Source organism: Meriones unguiculatus, chromosome 3 (assembly GCF_030254825.1).
Source record: "Meriones unguiculatus strain TT.TT164.6M chromosome 3, Bangor_MerUng_6.1, whole genome shotgun sequence".
Lineage (NCBI taxonomy): Eukaryota > Metazoa > Chordata > Mammalia > Rodentia > Muridae > Meriones > Meriones unguiculatus.
Genome location: NC_083351.1, coordinates 23,323,047 through 23,347,415, shown reverse-complemented (window position 1 = coordinate 23,347,415; position 24,369 = coordinate 23,323,047). Strand labels below are relative to the sequence as shown.

The 24,369-nt window shown below is 47.0% G+C and overlaps 1 protein-coding gene across 1 annotated transcript in view; it reads right to left on the bottom strand.

Moving 5' to 3' along the window:
• The window catches only part of C3H1orf94 (chromosome 3 C1orf94 homolog), a 67,990-nt gene that overhangs the window by 6,150 nt on the left and 37,471 nt on the right, over nucleotides 1-24,369 (bottom strand). Inside the window, exons 3-6 of the mRNA XM_060378660.1 lie at nucleotides 20,909-21,169; nucleotides 19,504-19,679; nucleotides 5,740-5,817; nucleotides 1,481-1,677 (exon numbers count right to left, since the gene is read on the bottom strand). Coding sequence (XP_060234643.1) covers nucleotides 1,481-1,677; nucleotides 5,740-5,817; nucleotides 19,504-19,679; nucleotides 20,909-21,169 — 712 coding nt within the window. The remainder of the gene's footprint in view (nucleotides 1-1,480; nucleotides 1,678-5,739; nucleotides 5,818-19,503; nucleotides 19,680-20,908; nucleotides 21,170-24,369) is intronic.

Here is a 24,369-nt window from a genome sequence, read left to right as displayed (position 1 = left end):
AGGATAGCCAAAGCTACACAGAGAAACCCTGTCTCAGAAAACCAAACCAAACAAACAAACGTGTGTATGTATGGGTTGCCTGCAGAGGCTAGAAAAGGGTATCGGATCTCCTGGAACTATAGTTACAGATGTTTGTGAACTGCTGTATAGTGAGTGCTGGGAACCGAACCTGGGCCCTCTGCAAGATAAGTGGTCTTAATGGCTGAGCCATGTGTCTAGCCCCTAGCCCTCTGCTTTTTGAAGGGAAGAGGTATGCCTTATTATCCTGGTAGCTTTACATTAACTCTGTGGACTAACACAGCATGTTCTAGTGGGTGTGATGATGGTGGGGGCGGGAGGTTCAACATGAACTGCTGGGGGGGGGAGCAGGAAAACGTGGAAGGAAATCACAGGGTAGAGTAGTGAAGTACCACTATCGACCGCATTCTCCCAGTACCCCAGGCAATTAAATGATCAGAGCGTTCCAGCCGTCAGGAAATCTGCTTGGCTTTGTTTCTCACAGTTTTCCCTAAATAGCTCTGACTATCAAAACCTCTTTGAAACATTGATCCCTTTTCACGAGATACTAGGGGAGATGGAGGATTCAAAGGGCGAGAGTCTGGGGTCATGCAGTGGGTCGGGGAGGGGGGAGGGTGTCTGCTGGGCACAGTGAGAGATTGAGAGGGCAGGTTTCGGTATCCCCCTTGAGAGCCAGTTCTTAACCTAGGACCTGAGCTTCTCCAAATGGGGTGCACACACCCCATGATCTGCCTAGGAGTCTGAGGTCCACAGGAGTAGCGTGATGGCCCCTGCCTTGGGTCACCAGTGTTAGCTGAGGGTTTGTCTTGTTGGAGTGAGTGGCTACTTGTTAAGTTTAAAACAAACAAACCCCACAACTTTGTTAGTCCACACCACGCAAAATCCAAGAGGAATCTTAACTGGCTGGTTTGTGTTGGGAGTTTGCAGCTGAGCCCACACACAGGCCCAGGAAATTCCGGACTTTGCAACTGTTCGGGAGGTTTCAGTGGCTAAAGCTGTGGAAGACCCTTCACGGAGACTTGTCAGGAAGACCGGAGGGGATGCTTGAGAGATTAGCCTGGAAGGCACTCTAGATGCATCCAGGAAGGGGATAGGAGTCATATATAGATTAGCTAACCATATTCTTTGCAAATCATTAAATGATAACGACAGGGCATCCTGAGGCAAGTTACTTGCAGCACCCTCTAGATTCCGATTGGGCAGCTGCAGTTCTACCACCAGCCTATAGGTGGCAGCCAGCTAAGGCCCTTCAAAAGGCTCCTCTTAGACCCCAGCCCAGGCTCACCTCCACCTCCAAGTCCGCAGAGACGTTGGGCAGGGGTACAAAGATATGTTCCACCGCCTCCCACAGGGGAACAGACACCGAGAAAGGCTCTCTAAAGCCCGCCCCATTCACCTGCCCTCTGTGACAGCCATCTAGATGCAGGTCAGCTCCCCTCCGCCACCACAGCTGAGGACTTACCCATATCCCTGGGGGAAGAGGTATGGAGGCCCGTCTCCTGCCATCGGGGGAGGGTCTCGGGGATTGGCGGACAGCTTCTGGGGTGTCCTCTGAGGATAGGGGTAGTTGGGCTGGACGAAGGGGATGTAGCTCATCAGGGGGGTGTAGGAAGAGCGGAAGATTTGCTGGCCCATCTGCTGTGGATTGTACGGTGTCACCTGCAGGGTAGAGAGAAGAGAGGGGCAAGTTCAAGCCCTGACCCTCATCCTGTCTACTAGCTTACCAATCTGTGCGTCCCTTACTTGGGTTCTGAATCTGAGCCTCAAACTCCTGCTCTATAAACTGTGCGAACACTGTCTACTCTGTGCGGGGAGGGTCGGTTGAGAGAAATAGAGGAGGAGGCGCGTCGTGGTTCAGAGCAACTGGCCATCATTTCTGCACTCTCTCCTGTCTCCCTGCCTTTCTGTCGAGAATCACCTCCCCGCAAGCTCCTTCTTCAGTTTTAGCTGTGAAAGAGAACCCACCTGCTGTGATTCAAGGTTACTGGCTTCCGCATTAGGACCTTGACCAGACTGTGAGCACTAGACAGCCCCACCCACAGTAACACCCCCCCCCCCAGGAAGAACAGACCTGTGCTGGGGGGACCACCGCATCACCACCAGCGGCGGTTATCAACCCCCTGAAATCCAGCTGGAGAGGCGGCTGCCAGCCTCCCTTAATGCTGCGGCCCTTTAAAGTTCCCCCAACGATAAAATTATTTTTGTTGCTACGTCATAACCGTAAGCTTGCTACGGTTACCAATCGCGATGCAAACATTTGCGGTTTCCCAGGGTCTTAGGTGACCCCTGTGGAAGGGTCTTTGGAACACAGCCTCCCCCCAAAAGGATCATGACCTAGACGTGGGCAAACGCCCACCAAAAGCTGGGGCTCACACTTTCTTATGCCCAACGGGTCCCACTACTGACAGCTCAGGCACCGGAAGGCCTTTCCTCACATGGGTTCTTCTGTGCGCTGAGGGGCGTCTCTGTCAAAGCTTGGAAAGTTTCTGGATTTCCACTGTAGCCATAGAAGCCTGCAGTTCTCAAAAGCTCCCTTTCTCCCTGCATGTCCACGTCTGCTATAAACCCACTTGGGCTAGAATCCCTCAGAGCTGCAGGAGACCCTGCAGCCGGCCTCTGTCACTACACCTCTGTACCCCGAGAGCCAAGACCCTGTGGTCTTATCCTGATTGTCAGTGTCATTGCATTTAGGGTGTGCTGGAAGGGTGCTTCCAGAGAAGGGTAACAGGATGGAGCACCCGTGCTAAATGTGGGCAGCTTGGGTTGTTTGTTTGTTTGGTTGGTTGGTTGGTTGGTTGGTTTTTGTTTTTTGAGACATGTTTTCTCTGTGTAGCCTTGGCTGTCCTAGACTTGCTTTGTAGACCAGGCTGGCCTTGAACTCTCAGATTTCCACTTGTTTCTGCCTCCCTGCGTGCTGGGATTACAGCCGTGTGCTACCGCACCCAGCTTGGCTTGGGGTTTTCAGGCCAAATAAAAAGGAAAAAAAAGAAGAAGAAGAAAACCGCTTGAACACCAGCCTTTATCTCTCTTAGCTTCCTAACTGTGGACACGATGTGATCAGAGGGCCTCACTCACCGTGGTGGGCTGTACTCTCAAGCTAGGTGAGGGAACCAAAGAACAACAAGGCTAAAACTCCCTTAAGTTGCTTTTGTCTGTTCTTTCACCGTCACAATGATTACTCCCATTTGAGAGACAAACTAAGGCTCAGCAAAGTAAAATACAGCTTAGCAAGCATCTCCAGTCTCTCCAGCCCTGATTTGCAGCCAGAGCCCCCAGGGAGAGCCCAGAGTGTGGGTCCGGTTCCAGCCTTGCTCTGTTGTGCACTCTCTGGAAGCTGAGCTCATCCCTCCGATCTTTGCCGTGATGCTCAAAGAGAGGTTGCAAGGCCCAGTGACACTGGATTTGTGTGTGAAAAACCTGAATGGCCAAGTGACCCAGGGGCTCGTGGAGGGGACAGGGGAGGACACCTCCCAGGGCAGACTCTGTGGGGGCCATACTGGACTGGGAAATATCCCTGGTCTCCCACAATGGGACTGGTAACGGGTGAGTCCCAGAGCTCACACCAGCCTTGTCCAGGGATACGCCCATGATTCCATGGCGCCAATCAAAGCCATCGCATGCAACGTCGTTCGCTGCTCTGGAAACCACCTTCAAATATACTCTTATCTTTTACAAAAGCACAGAACAGTGTGCTAAGAATGATAGATACCCTTGTTCCAAAAATCTTATATAAATAGATGTCCCTAGCAGGATGTGAAAGAAACCAATAAACAGTGCTGGCCTGTCTTCACCATGTTTTACACTACATTCTTCAAATAGATACACACTCATAATTGCCTAGAAAAAAAGACTCTGGGCCTGGAGGAGGTGTTACTGTTCGTAGGTGGAGAGAGGTAATATGACTGGGATTTCTGAGGCAGACTGTCATCTCAGGTAGGATGAAGGAGGCTCTTATTCTCGGTGGCGCAGGTCCTGACCAAGGTAGTTTTCGCCTATGGGGCCATCGCTACCCTCCAGAACATACTAGCATGTGCCAGCCCAGAGATGAGGTTTTCAGGGAAAGGCTGGGACTCCCCGGGAAGGAGAAAAGCAGAAGAAACTGGAACTGAAGGGATGGATTCCCCGTGGAGCTGTGTGTGAGGTCTAAGTTCGTTGGGGAATGTGGCACACTGGTCTTCAGCCCCCTCTATGTCCCCAGTCTAAATTACTTTCCTCATATCCTATGTTTGCCCCAAGTCACAGTACCCTGAGCCTGCTTCCATGTCAGTCAGTGGGTACTTGTGAGCCTATAGGCTGGCTCAAGCAGCTTGGGAACATGGGAGATAGCTACATGTATTTCTCATGTGGTGTGTGTGTGTGTGTGTGTGTGTGTGTGTGTGTGTGTGTATGTGTGTGTGTAGGTACTCGCACCACTGTGCATACGTGGAGGTCAGAGGACAACCCTGGGTGCCAGTCCTCACATTTCGCCTTGTTTTTGAGGCAGTGTCTCCTGTTGTTCACTGCTATATATGCTAGAATAGCTGGCCTGTGAGCTTGTCTTTGTCTCCCGTCTTGTCCTAGGCATGCTGGGATCACAGACTCACGCTGCTGCATCTGGCTTTCCATGGGTTCTAGGAGTCTGAACTCCATTCCCCATGCTTCGAAGGCAAGCTCTTTCATCCAGTGAGGCATCTTCCAGGCCCACCATCTGTTTCTCTCCATGAAGGTGTGTTCCTATCTGTGTCCTACTCTTCTGACATTGTACTTTTGTGCATTTATCTATGAGAGGTGTCCATCATGGTGGCCAAGAGTATCTGGCTGCTGGGACCAGGCCTCCATTTGTCCTCTGAATTAATATCCAAGAGGCCTTTGCACCAGAAGTACCTATGTAACTCAGACATTCAGCAAACAAAACTGCAGGATACCAGTTGGATCAAACTGGAAATTAACTGTGAACGTATTTTTAACATAAATAGTTCTTGTACAATATTTAGGATTTACTTTTATTTTAAAAAAATGTATTCACTATTTATTTGAAATTCAGATCAGAGTGTCTTTTATGGGAACTACATAGCATGGAGATGATTCTCTGGCCCGCACAGGCTGGGCAGAGCTGTGGGGTTAGCTCTGGCCAGCTGAAAGTACGTGGCCATCGCCATGTACAGAGCAGAGGCTTCGGGAAGGACTGTGACTTTCCCCTTATCTTTATGCACTCCTGTCACTCAGTAAGAGGGGAACGATGGCTCCTGCATCTTCAGGTCACACCTCCAAAGAGAAAGGAGGCTAGACCTGACCCTGATCCACATGCCAGTTCAGCCAACCCAGAGACTCGGGAGCAAGAACAGTGACTTTATGAAGGTCCCCGAGTCGTTGAAGCTACTTGGTTGTCACAGCAGATCCAGGCTTATATGTAAGTGTTACGGTACAATCTCTTTGTGCCTCAGTTTCCCCGTCAATAGCATACATTATAAGGTGGTTGAGAAGGTTCAGTTAATATAGGAGAAGCCTTTGGGAAGGGCCTGGCATTGTCGTAAGGTAAGGACTCTGTTGAGTGATATCTGGTATTACCATGTGGCGACACTGGTCTGTGATTCAGCAGCTCGGTATGTGTGTGTCCCCTTAAGAAGGTGATAGGCCAGAAAGTAGTGGTGGTGAGTGCTGGGCGAGGATGAAGAACAGCTATCTTTCTGACCTGAAGACCTCCATGGAGCCAGGGCATAGGAGCGGAAGGCACCTACTCACCTGTCTGGAGTAGCACCCCAGTGGGGGGTGCACAGCCTGCTGGTAGGGCATCCTGGTTGACCTTTGTGGGTACAGGCCCTAAGGAGAAAGAGAGAGGTTCCTGATGCTGGCTGAGCATGAACACTGTATACCTCAGCATCCACTCATGGGCCTAGACCTACTTCCAGGGCTGACTTCCCATATCCAGCTGACCAACTCCAGGAAGTTGCCTAGAGCTGACTGGATCAGGCTGTGGCCAGCTCAGCTCAGATCACATGAGAAGCCCCTCTTCAACAGACTCCAAAGCTTTCTTTCTGAGTATTTGCGGAGGCTGGTGGGTCCCCGAGAAAGCTATACTCCACCTTCTGAAAGACTCTCCATTATCTTCAGAAGAGTGGGTGGCCAGGCCCACGAAGCCTGTGGGAATGGCCACATAATTGTTGTCACAATTCTGCGTGTGTATGTAGAAGGCAGAGACGAACCTCCTGTGTCATTCCTCGGGTGCTGCCCCTCTTCATTTTCTTAAGATAAGGTCTCTCGCTGGCCAGAGGCCCACCAAGTAGACTGTGTTGGCTGGCTGGTAAGCCCCAAAGATCCTCCTGTCTCTACCTCCCCAGGACTGGGATCACAACTCTGCCTAACAACGCCCAGCTTTTTCATTTAAGTGCTGGTGGGTCAAATCCAGGTCCTCAAGCTTGCAAGGTAAGCAATTTATGGACTGTGCTGTCTCCTCAGCCTTTGTGGGCCATTTGTACCTTTCCCTAAGCCCATTCTCACCCAGCACTTGAGGTGTTCTACACTTCTGTGCATCGTTTCTGATATTTTGATAAATCCGTGTCCAAGAATATCTGCATGTGTAGGGACCTGCATCTAGCCAGCTGTGATTCTGTGTACAGATGTGCAACTGTGCTCTCATGCGCTCTCATTTGGGTTTCTGCTGTTACGGGCCCGTGTGCATCTGTAACTCATGGTGAGGGTAAGCAGGAGGATAAATAAAGCAATGCCAGGAAAGAGCGGAGAAAGCACCTGGGCACATAGTAAGGACTCTGTAAATGTTACGTCTGTCCATCATCCCCCACTGGCCCCTCCCTCCAGAATCTCTAGCAGCTTAGCCTGAGGGGATGGAAATTTTATTCACAACTCTGATTAAGGGTGGGATATCCTTGTGGCCATACAAACACAAGACACACACACACCTAGCAGAAATGTTACAAAGCATGAGCCCCTCCAAATGTCCACCCAGTCATTACCTACATCACAAGGGTGTCTAGTCCCAACCCCTCAGGCTACGTGGAGACCAGGATAGCTACAAATGCAGCCTAACATGAAATTGTAAGCTTACTTAAAACACTATTGTAAGATTGGTTTACAACTATTGTGTAACTTGATAGCATGATTCTAAGGCATGAACATCATAGATGACACTGTATGGTCCCAATGTCATGTAAAGCAAACATGTTTGCTCTTGTAGCCCACAGGTCATGGATTGTATACCCCTTGATTTTATGTGTGGCTCTAGGCAATTCTTCATCCAGCGTGGCCCAGAGAAGCTAATAAGCTGGACACTCTGCACCTAGGATGATACTCAAATCCCAGTGCACCTCTTAGCCCAGGACATCTTTCCAGAGCATTCTTCATCCCAAAGTAACTGCCTCTCTTCTAGGCTTGTGTCAATCACCAAAGTGCTAATGATGGACACCAGCTCCTGATGATGTCCTTAACTCCTCATGAAGGGCTCCCCAATCTCTGATGTGAAGTCAGCAGAGAAGCCTCCTGAGCCTTCCTTCCTATCCCAGCTTCCAGCTCTCTGAGAATTAAGAATAGCACATCCTGTCAGAGAGCCCTGCCCATCTTCTGTTACTAAGCAGTGACACTTGAGACCTTCCTGTCTTGGCCCCTCCCACTTTCGCCAGCCCTTGCCTAAAGCCAGTCCTTTCACCACCTTTCATGCCCTATAGCTTAAAGTTCTGCAACCAGGACAGCCTCACCCACTACCATGCTGCAGCCAGCTCCCAACCACCTGCCCTGGCATAAACCTGGACTGAGAAGTCCTGCCAAAGGGATGGGATGACCTTGCTCATTCCCGGCCCTCGGTGAGCTAGCTATAAGACCTCTGGGTAGGTTGCTGAGGGCTCCTCTATGGCTGCTTCATTTCAAATCCATTCATTCGCCTGACACCTCTCCCAGGGCTGTAAACAACCAGGCAGCCCTGCACCAATACTGCCTGTGCTGCGCAGGGCCACACTGAGGCTGATGGAGGGCATGCAGCTGGCCAGCCCTGGCCCCTCCTTGTGAGAAGTGTTGTTGTGTTCATTAGTATGAGAAAGGCTGCCTGACTCTAGGGATGTTTGCGGTTGTTAGAATTGCAGCTTTGTAAAATCACGAGCGAATAAGGGCAAATAAAGCATTCACTCCTCTTCGCTTGAGGCCATAGCCTTTCCCGGCACAGCGTTCCTCCTTTATCTTGAGATGCCCAGGCTTCGTGTGGGGGAACCTTGTCTTCCTATCTCTGAGCGTCTCCACCGCAGAGCTCTGAGTAAATTGGATTTGGGGCCTCATCTTTATTCCTTAGGCCCTGTGTGGAAGACACTGTGACAGACTAGTCCCCTGTTCTCTCTGCCCCCTCAAGGTCTACTGAACTCCCTGACCCCCTTTTCTTAGAGGGCCATAACTGAATATTAATGAAATGAACATCTGTGTCACACTGGGGATTTTAAGAGTCCTTCCCTGTGAGTGGGCTCAATTAATCCTTACAACCCAATCAGGTTCTGCTGCTGCTGTAATTATGATAAGCCCTGCTTTCCTACAGACAAACTGGGACTGTTAAAGAACTTGCCCAAGGCCATACAGCACAGATGCTGCCGAACCCTCTCACTTATCTTCAGGTTTCCAGATGTGCCTTCTTTCTACTATATCAGAACTCCTGATCAACTCCTGATCCTGGAGTTGTCTCCAAGCAAGTACTAGGAGATTCTGAGATGCTGATGCCGTGAAAAGATAGAAATGCTGTCTTTATCTACCACCTGAGAGGATCACTTCCTTCATGGCCAACTTCAACTGAGCCCTTTCACTGCCTGAATTGCTCACAGAATCCAGTAGGTCCTCTTACATAGGCATAGACACAACTTCTTTGCAAAATTGGATGGATGGATGGATGGATGGATGGATGGATGGATGGATGGATGGATGGATGGGTAGATGGATAGGTGGATGGATAGGTGGATGGATGAGTAGATGGATGGATAGATGGATAATGGATGAATAGCCAAGTGAACAGAAAGATAGATACATAAAACAAAAAAACCAGAATGAGCAGCAGTCAGGGAATGTTTCAGCATGAGCCTGAGGATATACCTGTTTGAGACACTACATGGCTAAACTTCTAATGCATGTTATAGAAAATCTATAATTTGATCTACAAGAAAGTACTCTCTGCTTCTAGAAATTTGCCATGCAGAGGTGCTGACTCAGTTTCCCTCCTTCTAAAATTCACAGCTGAAGATTAAAAAAAAAAGTGACAGCACATGCTGGGGAGGATGAGGAGAAAGAAGAACCATCCTCCATTGTTGGTGGAAGTGCAAATTTGTACAACCACTCTGGAAATCAATCTAACACTATCTCAGGAAAATTTGAAATAGCACTTAAAGGCCCAGCTATACCACTCCTGGGCATATACCCAAAAGATGCTCCACCCTACAAGGACACTTGTTCAACTATGTTCATAGCTGCTTTATTCATAATAGCCAGAATCTAGAAACAACCTACATGCCCCTTCACTGAAGAATGTATAAAGAAATTGTGGTACATTTACACAAGGGAATACTAATCAGCTATTAAAAACAAGGAAATTATGAAATTCGCAGGCAAATGCATGGAACTAGAAAAGATCATCCTAAGGTAACGCAGATCCAGAAAGACACACATAGTCTGTATGTACTTAACGTGGAATTTAGCCATATTGTACAGGGCAATCATTTTACTACTCACAGACCCAAAGAAGATAAGTAACAAGGGTTCAAGGAAGGAAGCTTAACTCCCACTCAGAAGTAGAAATAGAATAAACAGTAAAAGTGGTTGAAGATAGGGAACAGGTGAAGAGAAGGAGCATGGAAAGAAATGAGGGTGATATCAGGCCTGGGGAAAATGGAGCGGGAAGACAGAGGGCTTGCAGAGAGAAGAGAAACCTTGGGCTTCTCTGTGACAAGGCGGAGACCTACAACAGGGTAGGGTCCTGAGAGAATATGAGAGCGACTCTGGCTGAGACAGGGATCATGGAGACTGAAGAGGCCACCCTCTAACTAGACACGACTCCTAGTGGAGAGAGGGGAAGATCAACCCCCCAGAAAAACTTCAACCCAAATTTACCCTGCCTACAAGATGTGCAAGGATAAAGGTAGAGATTGAGGGGATCTCCAACCAATGACTGGCCCAATCTGAGACCTCATGGGGGACAGCCAGCCTCTGACACTATGAACAATACTCTACTGTGCTTAGAGACGGGAGCCTAATATAGCTGTCCTCTGAGTTGCTCCACTCAGCAGCTGATGGAAACAGATATAGAGACCCACAACCAACCATTGGGTAGAGCGCAGGGAGCCTTGTGGAAGAGTCGGGGAGGGGGAAATAAAAGGACCCAGAGGGGACAGGAGCTCCACAAGAAAACCAAAAGTGCCAATAACCAGGGCCCACGAAGGCCTGTGGAGACTGAGGCACCAACCAAGGGCCATGCATGGACTGAACCTAGACCCCCTCTACAGATGTAGCTGATGGGCAGCTCTGTCCACCTATAGGTTCCCTAGTAAGGAGAATGGGGGCTGTCTGTGACATGGACTCTGCTGCCTGCTTTTTCATCACTTTCCCCTAGCAATGCTACCTCACCAGGCCGCAGGAGAATAGGATGTGCTCAGCCCTAATGCAACTTGATAGGCTTGGGGTGGGTTGGGGTGGGTGGGTGGGGGTCTCCCCTCCTCTGAAAAATAGGGGAAACAGGGTAGGACCGGGAAGAGGGAGGGGGTTATAACTGGGATAGAAAATAAAAACTTTTTTTAATTTTAATTTTTGTTTATTCAAAATTTAATTTTTTTTAATTAAAAAAAGAAGTCGGGGAGCCAAGATGGCGGCGCCAGGAGAGCACTGTGTCTGAGAAGCGGGTCAGCACTCTCTGTGCAGCAACCAGGAGACTGAACTCTGGGCCCTGAAACTACAGGGATCGTGTTTCCCAGGTGAGGGGAGGCTCCCACAGCGTGGGAATCGGTTGGGTCCACTCACGGCTACCCAGCCAGAACCCGGAAGAAATCCCGGGTAACTCGGGCTTTGGGTCTCCAGGCTGGAGCCGCAAGTCTGCATGTCCCGATCACTTTCCCAGGCTGATGGGTAGGCACAAGGGTGCCTGAGACTGGGAGTCCCAGTCGCAAGAAAACCCCACGGGGAAGCAAAGTTGTGAGTCTGATCACGGGTCACCCAGTCTTTCCCCGGAAGGTCTCTCGGACCTCGGGTACCCACCGCCATCACAACTGAGCTCCCGCCACTCGGAGAGCTGCACGCGCAGCTCTTCTGTACTGGTGAGCTGGTACAGAAGAGCTGCGCACCCCAGTGCAACAGGGACTGGGAACCCCTGTCCGGAGAGGGCCCCACAGGGAAGGAAGAAACCGTGCTGCTGGGGTCACCTAGGGAAAGTCTAGCAGACTGCAGATCGCAAACAGGTGAGTACGCCCAGCCATCACAGATCCGGGCCCAAACAGGGAAACAGAGTGATTGGAAACTCAGCTCCCACATACTAGCAGGCGGGCACACGCTCTGCCAGCCCAGAGGCCTGCTTTGTACCAACTACTCCTTACAGACAGAACTGTGTGCCCCAAGACACCAGAGTCTTAGAGTCACTGTCTGGAGAAACCCTCACAAGGAACAAGGAACGAAGCAAAGAAGATGAACTTAGGCAACCCAGTATATCTCCGGAAAAGGTCCCACAGACTGGCCCAACCCAGGGAACTACTGTGCCCCAGATAGCCTGCTGTTACCAGGACAGCAGTATTCACCCGCCACAGATTACCTCTTGGGTTCTGGGGCACAAAGCCCCAACCTCAGACCTACAAAAGACCGGGAACCGTGAGATCAACCCCCAGATACTGCTCCAAGGGGCAACCAGTTATCCCTAACAAAACAGACCAAACCACGGGACACACAAGTTACAGCAGCTGATCACTAAATTTACAGCAAGAAACCCAGAAGGAGGGCAGCCGTCTCCAGGACTTCTCCTGGTAAGAGGAGAGCCCTCTTGACTAATCAGGACCACAGTTACCACCCAGGTCTCTATGCCTGAGGTGAGCTGTAGCAACTCCTGAAAAACACCGGACATCCAGTGACTATACCCAAAAAGCTGAGAAGTCTTCCTTCAGGAAAAACCATCTTCCAGCCAAAGGGATTCTCTCCACTACAAGAGTCCAGGAACAACCAGAAACTAAATTCAAACAACTAAGATAGCCCAATGGGTAGAGGACAGCGTAAAAGTTCAACCAACAAAAGCCAGAGCAATATGGCATCTCCAGAACCCAGTTATCCAGGGGCAAATAGCCCTAGACACCCCAGAATAATAGAAATTCAAGGAGATGACCTAACATCTATGCTCATGAAGAAGATAACAGAGGAAACAAATAAAATACGAAAAGAAATAGAGGAAGCTGCAGCCAAACAGTCTGTGGCCTTTAGAGAGGAAATGCTTAAATCACTGAATGATATAAAAGAAACAGTGGATTGTTCAAACAAACAGCTGAAGGAATTGACGGAAAAACATGAAAATACAATCAGACAGGTGAAGGAAACCAACAAAATAGCTCAAGACCTGAATATAGAATTGGAAAAATTAAAAAAAAAAAAAAACCACAAATGGAAGAAATTGTGGAAAGAACTTAGGGAAGAAAGCAGGAACTACAGAGGTTAGCATAACCAATAGGCTACAAGAAATGGAAGAAAGAATCTCAGGTGTGGAAGATACAATGGAAGAAATAGATGTATCTGTCAAAGAAAATGTTAAATCTAAAAAATTCCTGACACAGACCATCCAAGAAATTCAAGACAACATAAAAAGACAAAACCTAAGAATAATAGGAATAGAGGAAAAAGAAGATTCCCTGCACCAAGGCCCAGAAAATATCTTCAACAAAATCATTGAAGAAAATTTCCCCAACTTAAAGGAGAGGCCAATAAGAATACAAGAGGCCTATAGAACACCCAATAAATTAGACCAGAAAAGAAAATCCTCCCGCCACATAATAATCAAAACTGTAAGTATACAGAACAAAGAAAAAGTACTAAAAGCTGCAAGAGAAAAAGGCCAAGTAACATATAATGGCAAACCCATTAGAATTACACCTGACTTTTCAACAGAGACTATGAAAGCCAGAAGGGCCTGGATGGATATCATGCAGATCCTAAGAGAACACAGATGTCAGCCCAGGCTACTATACCCAGCAAAACTCTCAGTCCTCATAGACGGAGAAAACAAGATATTCAATGACAACAACAAATTTCAACAATACCTACAAACAAATCCAGCATTACAGAAGATACTAGAAGGGAAAATACAACCCAAGAAAACTAGCTACATCCAAGAAAACACAGGAAATAAATAACCCCACTACAGTAAAACAAAAAGCAACCAAGCACACAACCGTATGACCACAGCCAACATCAAAGTCAAAGGATCTAACAGCCACTGGTCATTAATCTCTCTCAATATCAATGGACTTAATTCTCCAATAAAAAGACACAGACTAACAGAATGGATACGTAAACAAAACCCAGCAATCTGTTGTATACAAGAAACACACCTAAGTCACAAAGATAGACATTACCTGAAGGTAAAGGGATGGAAGACGGCTTTCCAAGCAAATGGATGCAAGAAGCAAGCAGGAGTAGCCATTCTAATATCTGATAAAATAAACTTTCAACCAAAATTAATCAAAAGAGATGGGGAAGGACACTTCATACTCATCAAGGGAAAATTCCACCAAGAAGACATCACAATCCTGAACATCTATGCCCCAAATACAAGGGCACCCACATTTGTGAAAAAAACATTGGTAAAACTTAAACCACACATAGATCCCCACACACTAATAGTGGGAGACTTCAACACCTCACTCTCAACAAAGGACAGGTCAACTAAACAGAAATTAAACAAAGAAACAATATCTCCAACAGAGGTCATGAAACAAATGGAGCTAACAGACATTTACAGAACCTTACACCCAAACACAAAAGAATTTACCTTCTTCTCAGCACCTCATGGAACCTTCTCCAAAATAGACCACATAGTTTGTCACAAAGCAAGCCTCAACAGATACAAGAAGATTGAAATAATCCCTTATATCCTATCTGATCACCATGGAATAAAGCTGGACCTCAACAACAACAGATATAGCAAAAAGCCTACATACACATGGAAACTGAACAACTTGCTACTAAATGCCAGCTGGGTCAGGGAAGAAATAAAGCAAGAAATTAAAGTCGTCCTAGAATTCAATGAAAATGAAGGCACAACATATCCACTTATGGGACATAATGGAAGCAGTGCTAAGAGGAAAGTTCATAGCACTAAGTGCCTTCAAGAAGAAATTTGAGACAGCGCATTCAAGCAACTTAATGGCTCACTTAAAAACCCTAGAAAAAAGAAGAAGCAGACACACCAAAAAGGAGTAGACGGCTGGAAATAATCAAACTCAGGGCTGAAATCAATCAATTAGAAACAAATAAAACAATTCAAAGAATCAATGAAACCAAGAGCTGGTTCTTTGAGAAAATCAACAAGATAGACAAACCCTTAGCCAAGCTAACTAAAAGGCAGAGAGACACCATCCAAATCAACAAAATCAGAAATGAAAAGGGGGACATAACTACAGACACTGAGGAAATCCAAACAATCATTAGGACTTACTTCAAAAGTCTATACGCAACAAAATTTGAAAATTTAAATGAAATGGACAATTTTTTTTTGATCGATTCCACTTACCAAAGCTAAATCAGGACCAGGTAAATCAATTAAATAGTCCTATATCCCCCAAGGAAATAGAAGCAGTCATCGAAAGTCTCCCATCCAAAAAAAGCCCAGGACCTGATGGTTTCAGCGCAGAATTCTACCAGACATTCAAAAAAGAGCTAACTCCAGTTCTCTTCAAACTATTCCACAAAATCAAAACAGAAGCAACATTACCAAACTCATTCTATGAAGCCACAGTCACCTTGGTACCTAAACCTAACAAAGACCCAACAAAAAAAGAGAACTTCAGGCCAATCTCCCTTATGAACATTGATGCAAAAATACTCAACAAAATACTTGCAAACCGAATACAAGAACACATCAAAGATATCATCCACCATGACCAAGTAGGCTTCATCCCAGGTAAGCAGGGGTGGTTCAATATACGGAAATCCATCAATGTGATCCACCATATTAACAAACTGAAAGAAAAAAAAAACACATGATAATCTCCCTAGATGCTGAAAAAGCATTTGACAAAATCCAACATCCATTCATGATTAAAGTATTGGAGAGATCAAGGATACAAGACACATATCTAAACATAGTAAAGGCGATATACAGCAAACTTATAGCCAACATCAAACTGAACAAAGAGAAACTTAAAGCAATCCCACTGAAAAAAGGGACAAGACAAGGCTGCCCACTCTCTCCATATTTCTTCAACAGTTCTGGAAGTCCTTGCTAGAGCAATAAGACAGTTGAAGAAGATCAAGGGGATACAAATTGGAAAGGAAGAAGTCAAATTATCACTATTTGCAGATGATATGATAGTATACCTGAGTGACCCCAAAAACTCTACCAGGGAACTCCTACAGCTGATAAACACCTTCAGCAAAGTGGCTGGATACAAAATTAACTCAAAAAAATCAGTAGCCCTCCTGTATACAAAAGACAAAAGGGCTGAGAAAGAAATTAGGGAAACAACAGCCTTCACAATAGCCACAAATGACATAAGGTACCTCGGGGTAACTCTAACCAAGCAAGTCAAAGACTTGTATGAAAAAAACTTCAAGTCTCTGAAGAAAGAAATAGAAGAAGATATCAAAAGATGGAAAGATCTCCCATGCTCATAGTGCAGCAGGATTAACAGTAAAAATGGCCATCTTACCAAAAGCAATCTACAGATTCAATGCAATTCCCATAAAATTACCAACACAGTTCGTTACAGACCTGGAAAGAAAAATTCTCAACTTCATATGAAATAACAAGAAACCCAGAATTGCTAAAACAATCCTCTACAATAAAAGATCTTCTGGAGGTATCTCCATCCCTGATCTTAAGTTGTACTATAGAGCAACAGTTTTAAAAACTGCATGGTACTGACATAGAAACAGAATGGTGGATCAATGGAACCGAACAGAGGACCCAGAAATAAACCCACACACTTATGGACACCTGATCTTTGACAAAGATGCCAAAACCATACAATGGAAATAAGATAGCATCTTCAACAAATGGTGCTGGTCCAACTGGATGCCTACATGTAGAAAAATAAAAATAGATCCATACTTATCACCCTGCACAAAACTGAAGTCCAAGTGGATCAAAGACCTCAACATAAAACCAGACACATTAAATCGACTAGAAAAAAAAGTGGGGAATACCCTAGAACTCATTGGTACAGGAGAAAACTTCCTGAACAGAACACCAACAGCACAGGCTCTAAGAGCAACAATCAATAAATGGGACCTCATGAAACTGAAAAGCTTCTGCAAAGCAAAGGACACTGTCATCAAAACAAAGCGACTGCCTACATACTGGGAAAGAATCTTCACCAACCCTTTATCTGACAGAGGACTCATATCCAGTATATATAAAGAACTAAAGAAGCTGAAAAGCAGCAAACCAAGTAATCCACTTAAAAAATGGAGAACAGAGCTAAACAGAGAATTCTCTGTAGAGGAATATCGAATGGTAGAGAAGCACTTAAAGAATGCTCAACCTCATTAGCCATTAGGGAAATGCAAATCAAAACAACCCTGAGATTTCACCTTACACCCATCAGAATGGCCGAGATCAAAAACTCAAGTGACAACACATGCTGGAGAGGTTGTGGAGAAAGGGGAACCCTTCTCCACTGCTGGTGGGAATGTAAACTTGTACAACCACTCTGGAAATCAATCTGGCACTTTCTCAGACAACTAGGAATAGCGCTTCCCCAAGATCCAGCCATACCACTCCTGGGCATATATCCAAAAGAGGCTCAAGTACACAGACAGGACATTTGCTCAACCATGTTTGTAGCAGCTTCATTTGTAATAGCCAGAAGCTGGAAACAACCCAGATGCCCCTCAACTGAAGAATGGATGCAGAAATTGTGGTACATCTATACAATGGAATATTACTCAGCAATGAAAAATAAGGAAATCATAAAATTTGCAGGTAAATGGTGGGACCTGGAAAGGATCATCCTGAGTGAGTTGTCCCAGAAGCAAAAAGACACACATGGTATATACTCACTCATATAGGCATACAACATAGGACAAACCCACTAAAATCTGTGCATCTAAAGAAACTAAGCAAGAGAGAGGACCCTAACTAAAACGGTCAATCCCCATCCTGAAAAGCAAAGAGGATGGACATCAGAAGAAGAAGAAAACAGGAAACAAACTAGGAACCTACCACAGAGGGCCTCTGAAAGCCTCTACCCTACAGACTATCAAAGAAGATGCTGAGCCTGATGGGCAACTGTTGGGCAGAGTGAATGGAATTTTATGTAAGAAGTGGGAAATAGTAAGAGCTGGAGAGGACAGGGTCTCCACAAAGAGAGCAACAGAACAAGAAAATTTGAACACAGGGAACTTTCCAGAGACTCATACTCCAACCAAGGACTATTCATGGAGATAACCTAGAACCCCTGCACAGTGTAGCCCATGACAGTTCAGTGTCCAAGTGGGTTACATAGTAATGGGAAGAGGGACTGCCTCCGACATAATCTGACTGGCCTGCTCTTTGATCACCTCCCCCTGAGGGGGGGAGCAGTCTTACCAGGCCACAGAAGAGGACAATGCAGCCACTTCTGATGAGAACTGATAGACCAAGATCAGAAAGGAGAGGAGAACCTCCCCTATCAGTGGACTTGGGGAGTGGCATGCATGCAGAAAGAGGAGGGAGGGTGGGATCGGGAGGGGAAGAGGGAGGGGCCTATGGGGGGATACAAAATGAATAAAGTGTAATTAATAAAAAATTAAAAAAAAGAAGTCACAGCCAGCCCTACAATAAGAATAGCAGTGTCTCTGAAGACATGAGACAGACTTTTATGCTCAGAAACCATGTTCAAACCTTGCTCAAAAAGGCCAAGTCGATGAAGCATTGCAATGCGTCCTGACACCATGAGCTTTGGGCATGCATTCAGCAGGCCTGACTTCCAACCAGGGAAAAGCATACAGTTGTTCCTGATTTTGAGATTGAGTGTATCCCCCGTGTCTTTGATTGACTCCTGGGCTTGCCCTGGACTCCAGGCCTCTTCATCACCTTTGAGTGCCCTCACCTAGCACGGTGCTCAGCTTACAGTAAGCACAGAGCAAAGGTCTTTAAAAATTACTTAAGAAGATGAATAAATAAATAAAAATCAGTCAGTCAATGAGTAGGTGAATAAATGAGCGGGAATTAGGCAAGCCCCAAACTGCAAGGGGCTGAGAATGCCAGTGAAGGATGCCATGAATTAATGACCCCGATGCTTCTCTTGAGATTGTGTGCAGATGATATCACTAATGTGAAGATGATGCCCCGTGATTACCCTCGGACAATCTCCACCCTCATCATGAATTGCAAAGATTTTTGTACCGGTGGAGGGCGGGGAAGCAGGGACTAATTTTTTTTTTTCTTTCTTTCTGAAAATGTTGAAAACAAAACAGAAACGGGTCCTTCGCTAAGCTCCTTTAAGATGAAGATGAAAGGGAGTCCTTAGAGCAGAGAAGCCCCCTGCCTACCTGGGATGTCTAGGCCATTTGCTTCCTGCTCTGTTGTAAACAAAGGAATGGCACTGGCCCCAAGCAGAATGAACATGGAGGAAGACAGGTTGAGCGTGACACAAATTCCTTCTCCATTTCCACGTTCAAGACCTGCTTAGGGTGGGCCAGGCCAGCACATGGCTCAAGGTCTGGATGCACAGGTCTGAGACCCTGTGCTTCCTAGAGGAGCTACGTGACACGATGGAGAAGAGCCAGGAGCAGGAACAGAAGGCGATGGGGGAAATCTTGGACGCTGAGCGCCTCTCCTGAAAACACGGAGCACTACCTAAGGGGACTGTTAAGTTATTGGATCGGACAAAGGCTTAAACTAGAGTGGACATTTATTTGATTCTTTCTTCCTTCTACCAAGCAGGCCACGGCTCTTAAGGGATATTAAGTTAAATGGACAAAATGAAGAAACTACATTTTCCCTCGCATAAATAAGCTCCGTGAGTAAAATTTCAAACCTGGCTACAAGTTCTTCACGATCTACTCTGTGTGGGAGTTGTAATTCTTTTTTCAGCTAGGATCCCAAGATCATGTGTGCATACATGGTATTCACGTGTGGGAGCACATGAGTGTGTGTGTGTGTGTGTGTGTGTGTGTGTGTGCACCAAGTGGTGAGACGGTCTGATCACTATGAAGATAAGAGCAGAGGTCCGCGGGTTAACGATGTCGACTCTCAATCCTCATGTAACCTATGGTTAGGGATGGAGTTTGAGGGGAGTCCCGAGGTTCTTGCTGCAGCATGCTCCTTGGAGGGGTGCGGGGGAGGAGCTGCAGCGGCTCCCTTACCTGATACTGTGGGAAGGTAGAGTGGCTGGAAAACACCGGAGGAGGTGGACAGTTCAGATTGAGCCAGAGAGGCTGGTTCAGGGTGGTGGAGGTCAAGGCTGTGGTGAAGCGGGGGGCGAAAACGTTCCCAGCATACTTAATGTTGTTCTTGTCAGGCACCGTCGCGGGTGGGTTAACTGCAAGTCAAACAGAGGGAGAGCATCTAGTGCCTGTCCCAGTGAGAAGCTGGAAGCCCTCTTGGCCACAGCTACCTGGGGTACATATTCTCGCGGGTGAGGTCCTTTGAGTTCCAAGAGGGTCCTTTTCGGTTTAGGAGATTTCTAATGGCGCTTGCTCATTTGGAAGGGCTGGCTTCTCTCCCCATCACTCACTGGTAAATGAGGCTGGTGAGCAAGGCATGCAATAAACCACATTACTGGGGCTGTATTTCACCTGCTTGCAAAACCGAATTCCAGCTTTGTCCAGACAAGTGCAAAGCTGTTGCAAAGGAAGGGTCCCCCCTGTAATGATTAAATCCACGGGACCAGGGGTGGCTACCCGGCAACACTAGAAACTTTGTGCAGGTTGTTGGCTCTGTGTGTGGGAATGGCTTTCTAAATATTTCAAAGGTTAATTTTATTTTTTTCTTTATGTGTATGTGTGAGCGTGTGTTCATGCATGTGCGCGCACGTGCACATGTGTGTTTGTGTCATGTGTGTGTAAAGACAGCAGGTGTCAGATTCCCCGGAGTTGGAGTTAGAGGGTCCTGTGAGTCATTCAACATGCGTGGCTGGGGACCAAAATCAGGTCCCCTGGAAGAACAGTAAGCAGTCTTGACCCCTGAGCCCTCTCTTTAGTTCTCAAAGCCAAGTATTTAAAAACATGAGATAGTTCAGTGCTGGCTAACTTAATACTGAGTTTAAAAGAATGAGGTTAAGTTTAATTGTTATTGAGTGTGAATACTGGATTTTTACCCTTTGCAGAGACAACCATGGGCTATGAAATCAGCATCTCTTTTTTATTGACTTGTTTGTGTTTGGAAAGGGGTTTTTGACTTTATGACTGACGCAGCTGTAGGAGGGCGAAGGAGAGGCAGCCGGGCTGGGTCACTAATTCTCTCATTGTGGAAATAGTACAAAGCATGGATTTCTCCATGGCAAACTGAGAAGCTGCAACACATCTCAGGTTGGAGGCGTGTGCCACATCAGTTTTTGTTTGTGCCCGTGGGATCTCTGAAAACCAATTACATTCCTCTAGCAGTTGGATTCCCTTTGGGGATGCTGGGAGAAAATCATTTCCTCCATTTGATGGAGTTAAAAATCCTGAGACCTGAGGGGAAACAGTGACTTGCCCACGGACAGGATGAGGTACCCCTACCTGGACTTAGGAGGGTTTCCAGGTAAACCTCCAGGTAGATTTCACTTACATTTCAGATCCAGCCCGTCCATATCTACTTTGCTTCGAAGCCTCAGCTGCCCGCTGGGGTTTTTGGTGGTCCCAAAGAACTCATAGAGCAGGTTCTTCTCAACTGGCCACACAGGCTTCTTGGTTGGCAGAGTCACGGAGATGGTGCCCACTGCGTCACTGTGAGCCTCCTCACCACAGGTGTCCTTCCGGCTCTGGGGCCACTGGCTAAGAAAGAGGCTCTCTCGACCTTTGGCCAGCTCTTTGGTGCCAGGGGTTCGTTCTACAGGAGAGAGCTTGAGTCAAAACCTCTGGAAAGCAGATACTTCTTGTAGATTACGTTCTTGTAGCCCATAGCTCACACTGAGGTCTAGGCTATGTGAGGAACCAGATCTCAGTCAGTTGCATCCACAGGCTCATGCTGACGTCTGCTCTGATTGCTGCCCACTCTGAGATTCTTGCCTTATACATTTGCCTCTTTATCTGTCTGCTCATCCAGCTCCCTATTGACCCATTCACCTACCTACTCACCCATCCACTCTTATCCATCTTTACATTCTCTCATCTGTTCATTGGTTTATCCAGCCAGCCACTTGTCTATTTATTCATCTATCCATTCATCTACCTATCTATTCATCTGTCCACTCATCCATCCATCCATCCATCCATCCATCCCCATTTATTTATCCATCTATTATCATCTATCCATATACTCATATCTTTTTCCTCTTTTTTTCTTAGACAGGGCCTCACTGTTTAACCCTGGTTGACCTCAAACTCACTTTGTGAACCAGGCTGGCTTTGAACTCACAGAGATTCGCTTGTCTCCACCTCCTGAGTGCTGAGATTAAAGGCATGCAACACCATGCCTGGCCATTCATTCTTATTCTTCCCTTTCTCTCTCCTCTCTTCTCTTCCTTCTCCCATTATTTTTCCCTTTCTCCCTTCCTTCCTTCTTTCCATCCACAGTGCTTGGATGTGGTCCAGCCATGAGGGAGCACGTGGCTTATTAAGGAGACACACTTCCCCACAGAACACACAGTCTGGGCCGTGCTGTTTAGTCCCTCATCATGCGCTTCACCTCTGCTGTGATTCTCACAGGCCGTTCAGCTCTCCCATCAGTGCCAGGCCAAGCCCTGAGTACTGGGGACACAGTGATGAGTCAGAGCCAGACTGCCCTACAAGAGCTCACACAAGGAAGAGGGAAATGTGCCCAGAAATAGCTCTAGGACAGCAGATGGGCACTATGAGGTGACAAAGAGACAAAATGGGAGAAGATACTGGCTGGGATCTTGTCTGTCTGAGAGGATCCTAAAGCCCAGAAGGAAGGAAGGTTTAGCAAGGCTCTTATTTGAGGCTATCAGAAAGGTGTTACAGGCCTGGGCAACTACAGAGGAATGCTGGGAAACATCAAAGGGACAAAATGAGTCACAGTAAATGACTGGAGTGTACAGAGGGCCTGCATAGGCACCAGAGTCAGACCTCACTGAAATGCTCTGAGCACCCATCCCTCCCAGAAGAACACTCTGACCCAGAGCTCGCACCCTTCGTTGCTGTAACCGGAATGTGTATGGGGGGAGGGGGTGGGTAGTGGAGGCAAAACATTCTAAGAAAGCACAGTGTCCTCACTGAACACTGACAGAACTTCTTGCCATTATTCCCCAAACAACGTGCTGTAACCACTATTTATACAGCATTTACATTGGATTAGGCATCATCAGTCATCTATAGTGTGTGGGAGGAAGTGCGTAGGCTGCATGCCATTACGCGTAAAGCTCTTGAGCATCTTTGGATCGGGTGTTTCTCCAAGAGATAAGGCGATAACTTTATAAATGTGCACACACATATATTTTATATACCATATACATATAGTCACACACATATATATGGACATAATTACAATTAAAAGCAGAAAGCTGGCTTTGCCCTCTGCCCCTTGCTCCTTCCTCAGACTGGACACCTATCTCTGAACTTCCTGTCTCTGAACACCTCTACGGAGCTTGGCTGAGAAGCCAATCTGCAGGCTGATGGCTAGTGCTGCCCTAGACACCTTGCTGGCACTCGGGAATTCTGATAATAGCCCGATCCAAGGACCTGTGTGTCAGTGTTACCGTCCTATCGTGGACCCCCAACCGACCCAGCAGCCCTGAGGGCCTCTGCATTGGGCCTGGACCTTACCTTCCCAGCAAAGGGAAGCACTGCTCTAGCCAGGGCCAATTTAGGGGACAATGACACTTTTAGCAGAACACGTCCCCAGAGTCTCTTCCAGGAGTTCCTTGGTTGCTGAGTTTAGCCCCCAGCTAGAATGCTGAAATAACCGCTAATAATAGTCATTCTCCCCAGAGGCTGGCATCTTTGCAGCCTCTCACACACCTACAGTCAGTCTCTTGAACATCTGCAAGACACCCCCCCCCAACAGCTGGGCACTCTCTATCCCTCTCCCTCTGTCTGTCTGTCTGTCTCTGTCTCTCTGTGTGTCTCTCTCTTCCTCGCCTGCCTGTCTTTCTGCTGCCTCCTAACTATGCAAACACACGCACTTCAAGCACACTCACCAATATTCGCACGCAGGCACCCTCAGACGTGCCACCCCTGTGCTTTCTCTAGTGAGTGCACTCACCCTGTACAACGATCCCTCCGGCATAACTTGTTCTTGTTTCTCAGAGAAGAGGGTGTAGGCCCTCCCCAGACCGGCACTGTCAGTTAACCAGCACACTTCAGCTTGGGGGTGACCTTTCTTTTGGTTGGCATGAGTATAATGTATTCTCCTAGTGACTGGGGACTGTGGGAAAACAGTCTGAACATACACAAAGTCCAGAGATGGGTAGGGAGCATGGAGAGGGGGATGAGATTCCTGGCAAGACTGGAGTTCCTATTCAAGTGTTGAAAAACATGCTTATCTGAGCCTCTGGAGTACCAGAGGACAAATCCCAGGACCTACAGTTTGAACTGTGCCTGGATAACTTACGCCCTAGAGAGGGTGGACCAGTCCTGATGACTAGTGTGGGTGCCTCCATAATGAGGTAAGTGACCTCCAGATGCCAACCAACTTTCTCTCCCAGCCTAGACCTCAGGCAGGGACCTTTCCTGATAAAGTAAATACTTCCTCTGGCATGCTCTGGGTATCTAGTAAATCAGAAATTACACGTCTTCAGGGCCTTCACAAACAACTGGTGAAATGTTTGTCACATCTGCCTGAGAACCTGGTTTTGGATTCCCTGAATCTATATAAAGAGCTAGATGCAATGGCTTATGTCTGTAATCCTAGTGCTAGGGAGACAGAGCCAGGGCATTTGGAGCTCACTGACCAGCTACTCTGCCTATGCGACCCTAAATGTTTCCATCTCAAGAAGTAAGATGGAGAGCCACAGAGGAAGCCACCTGACATTACCTCTGGCCTCCAGACATAAGCATATGTGTATTCCTCCACATATGAACATGCTCACATTGACATACTCACCCAGACACACCCAGACACACCCAGAC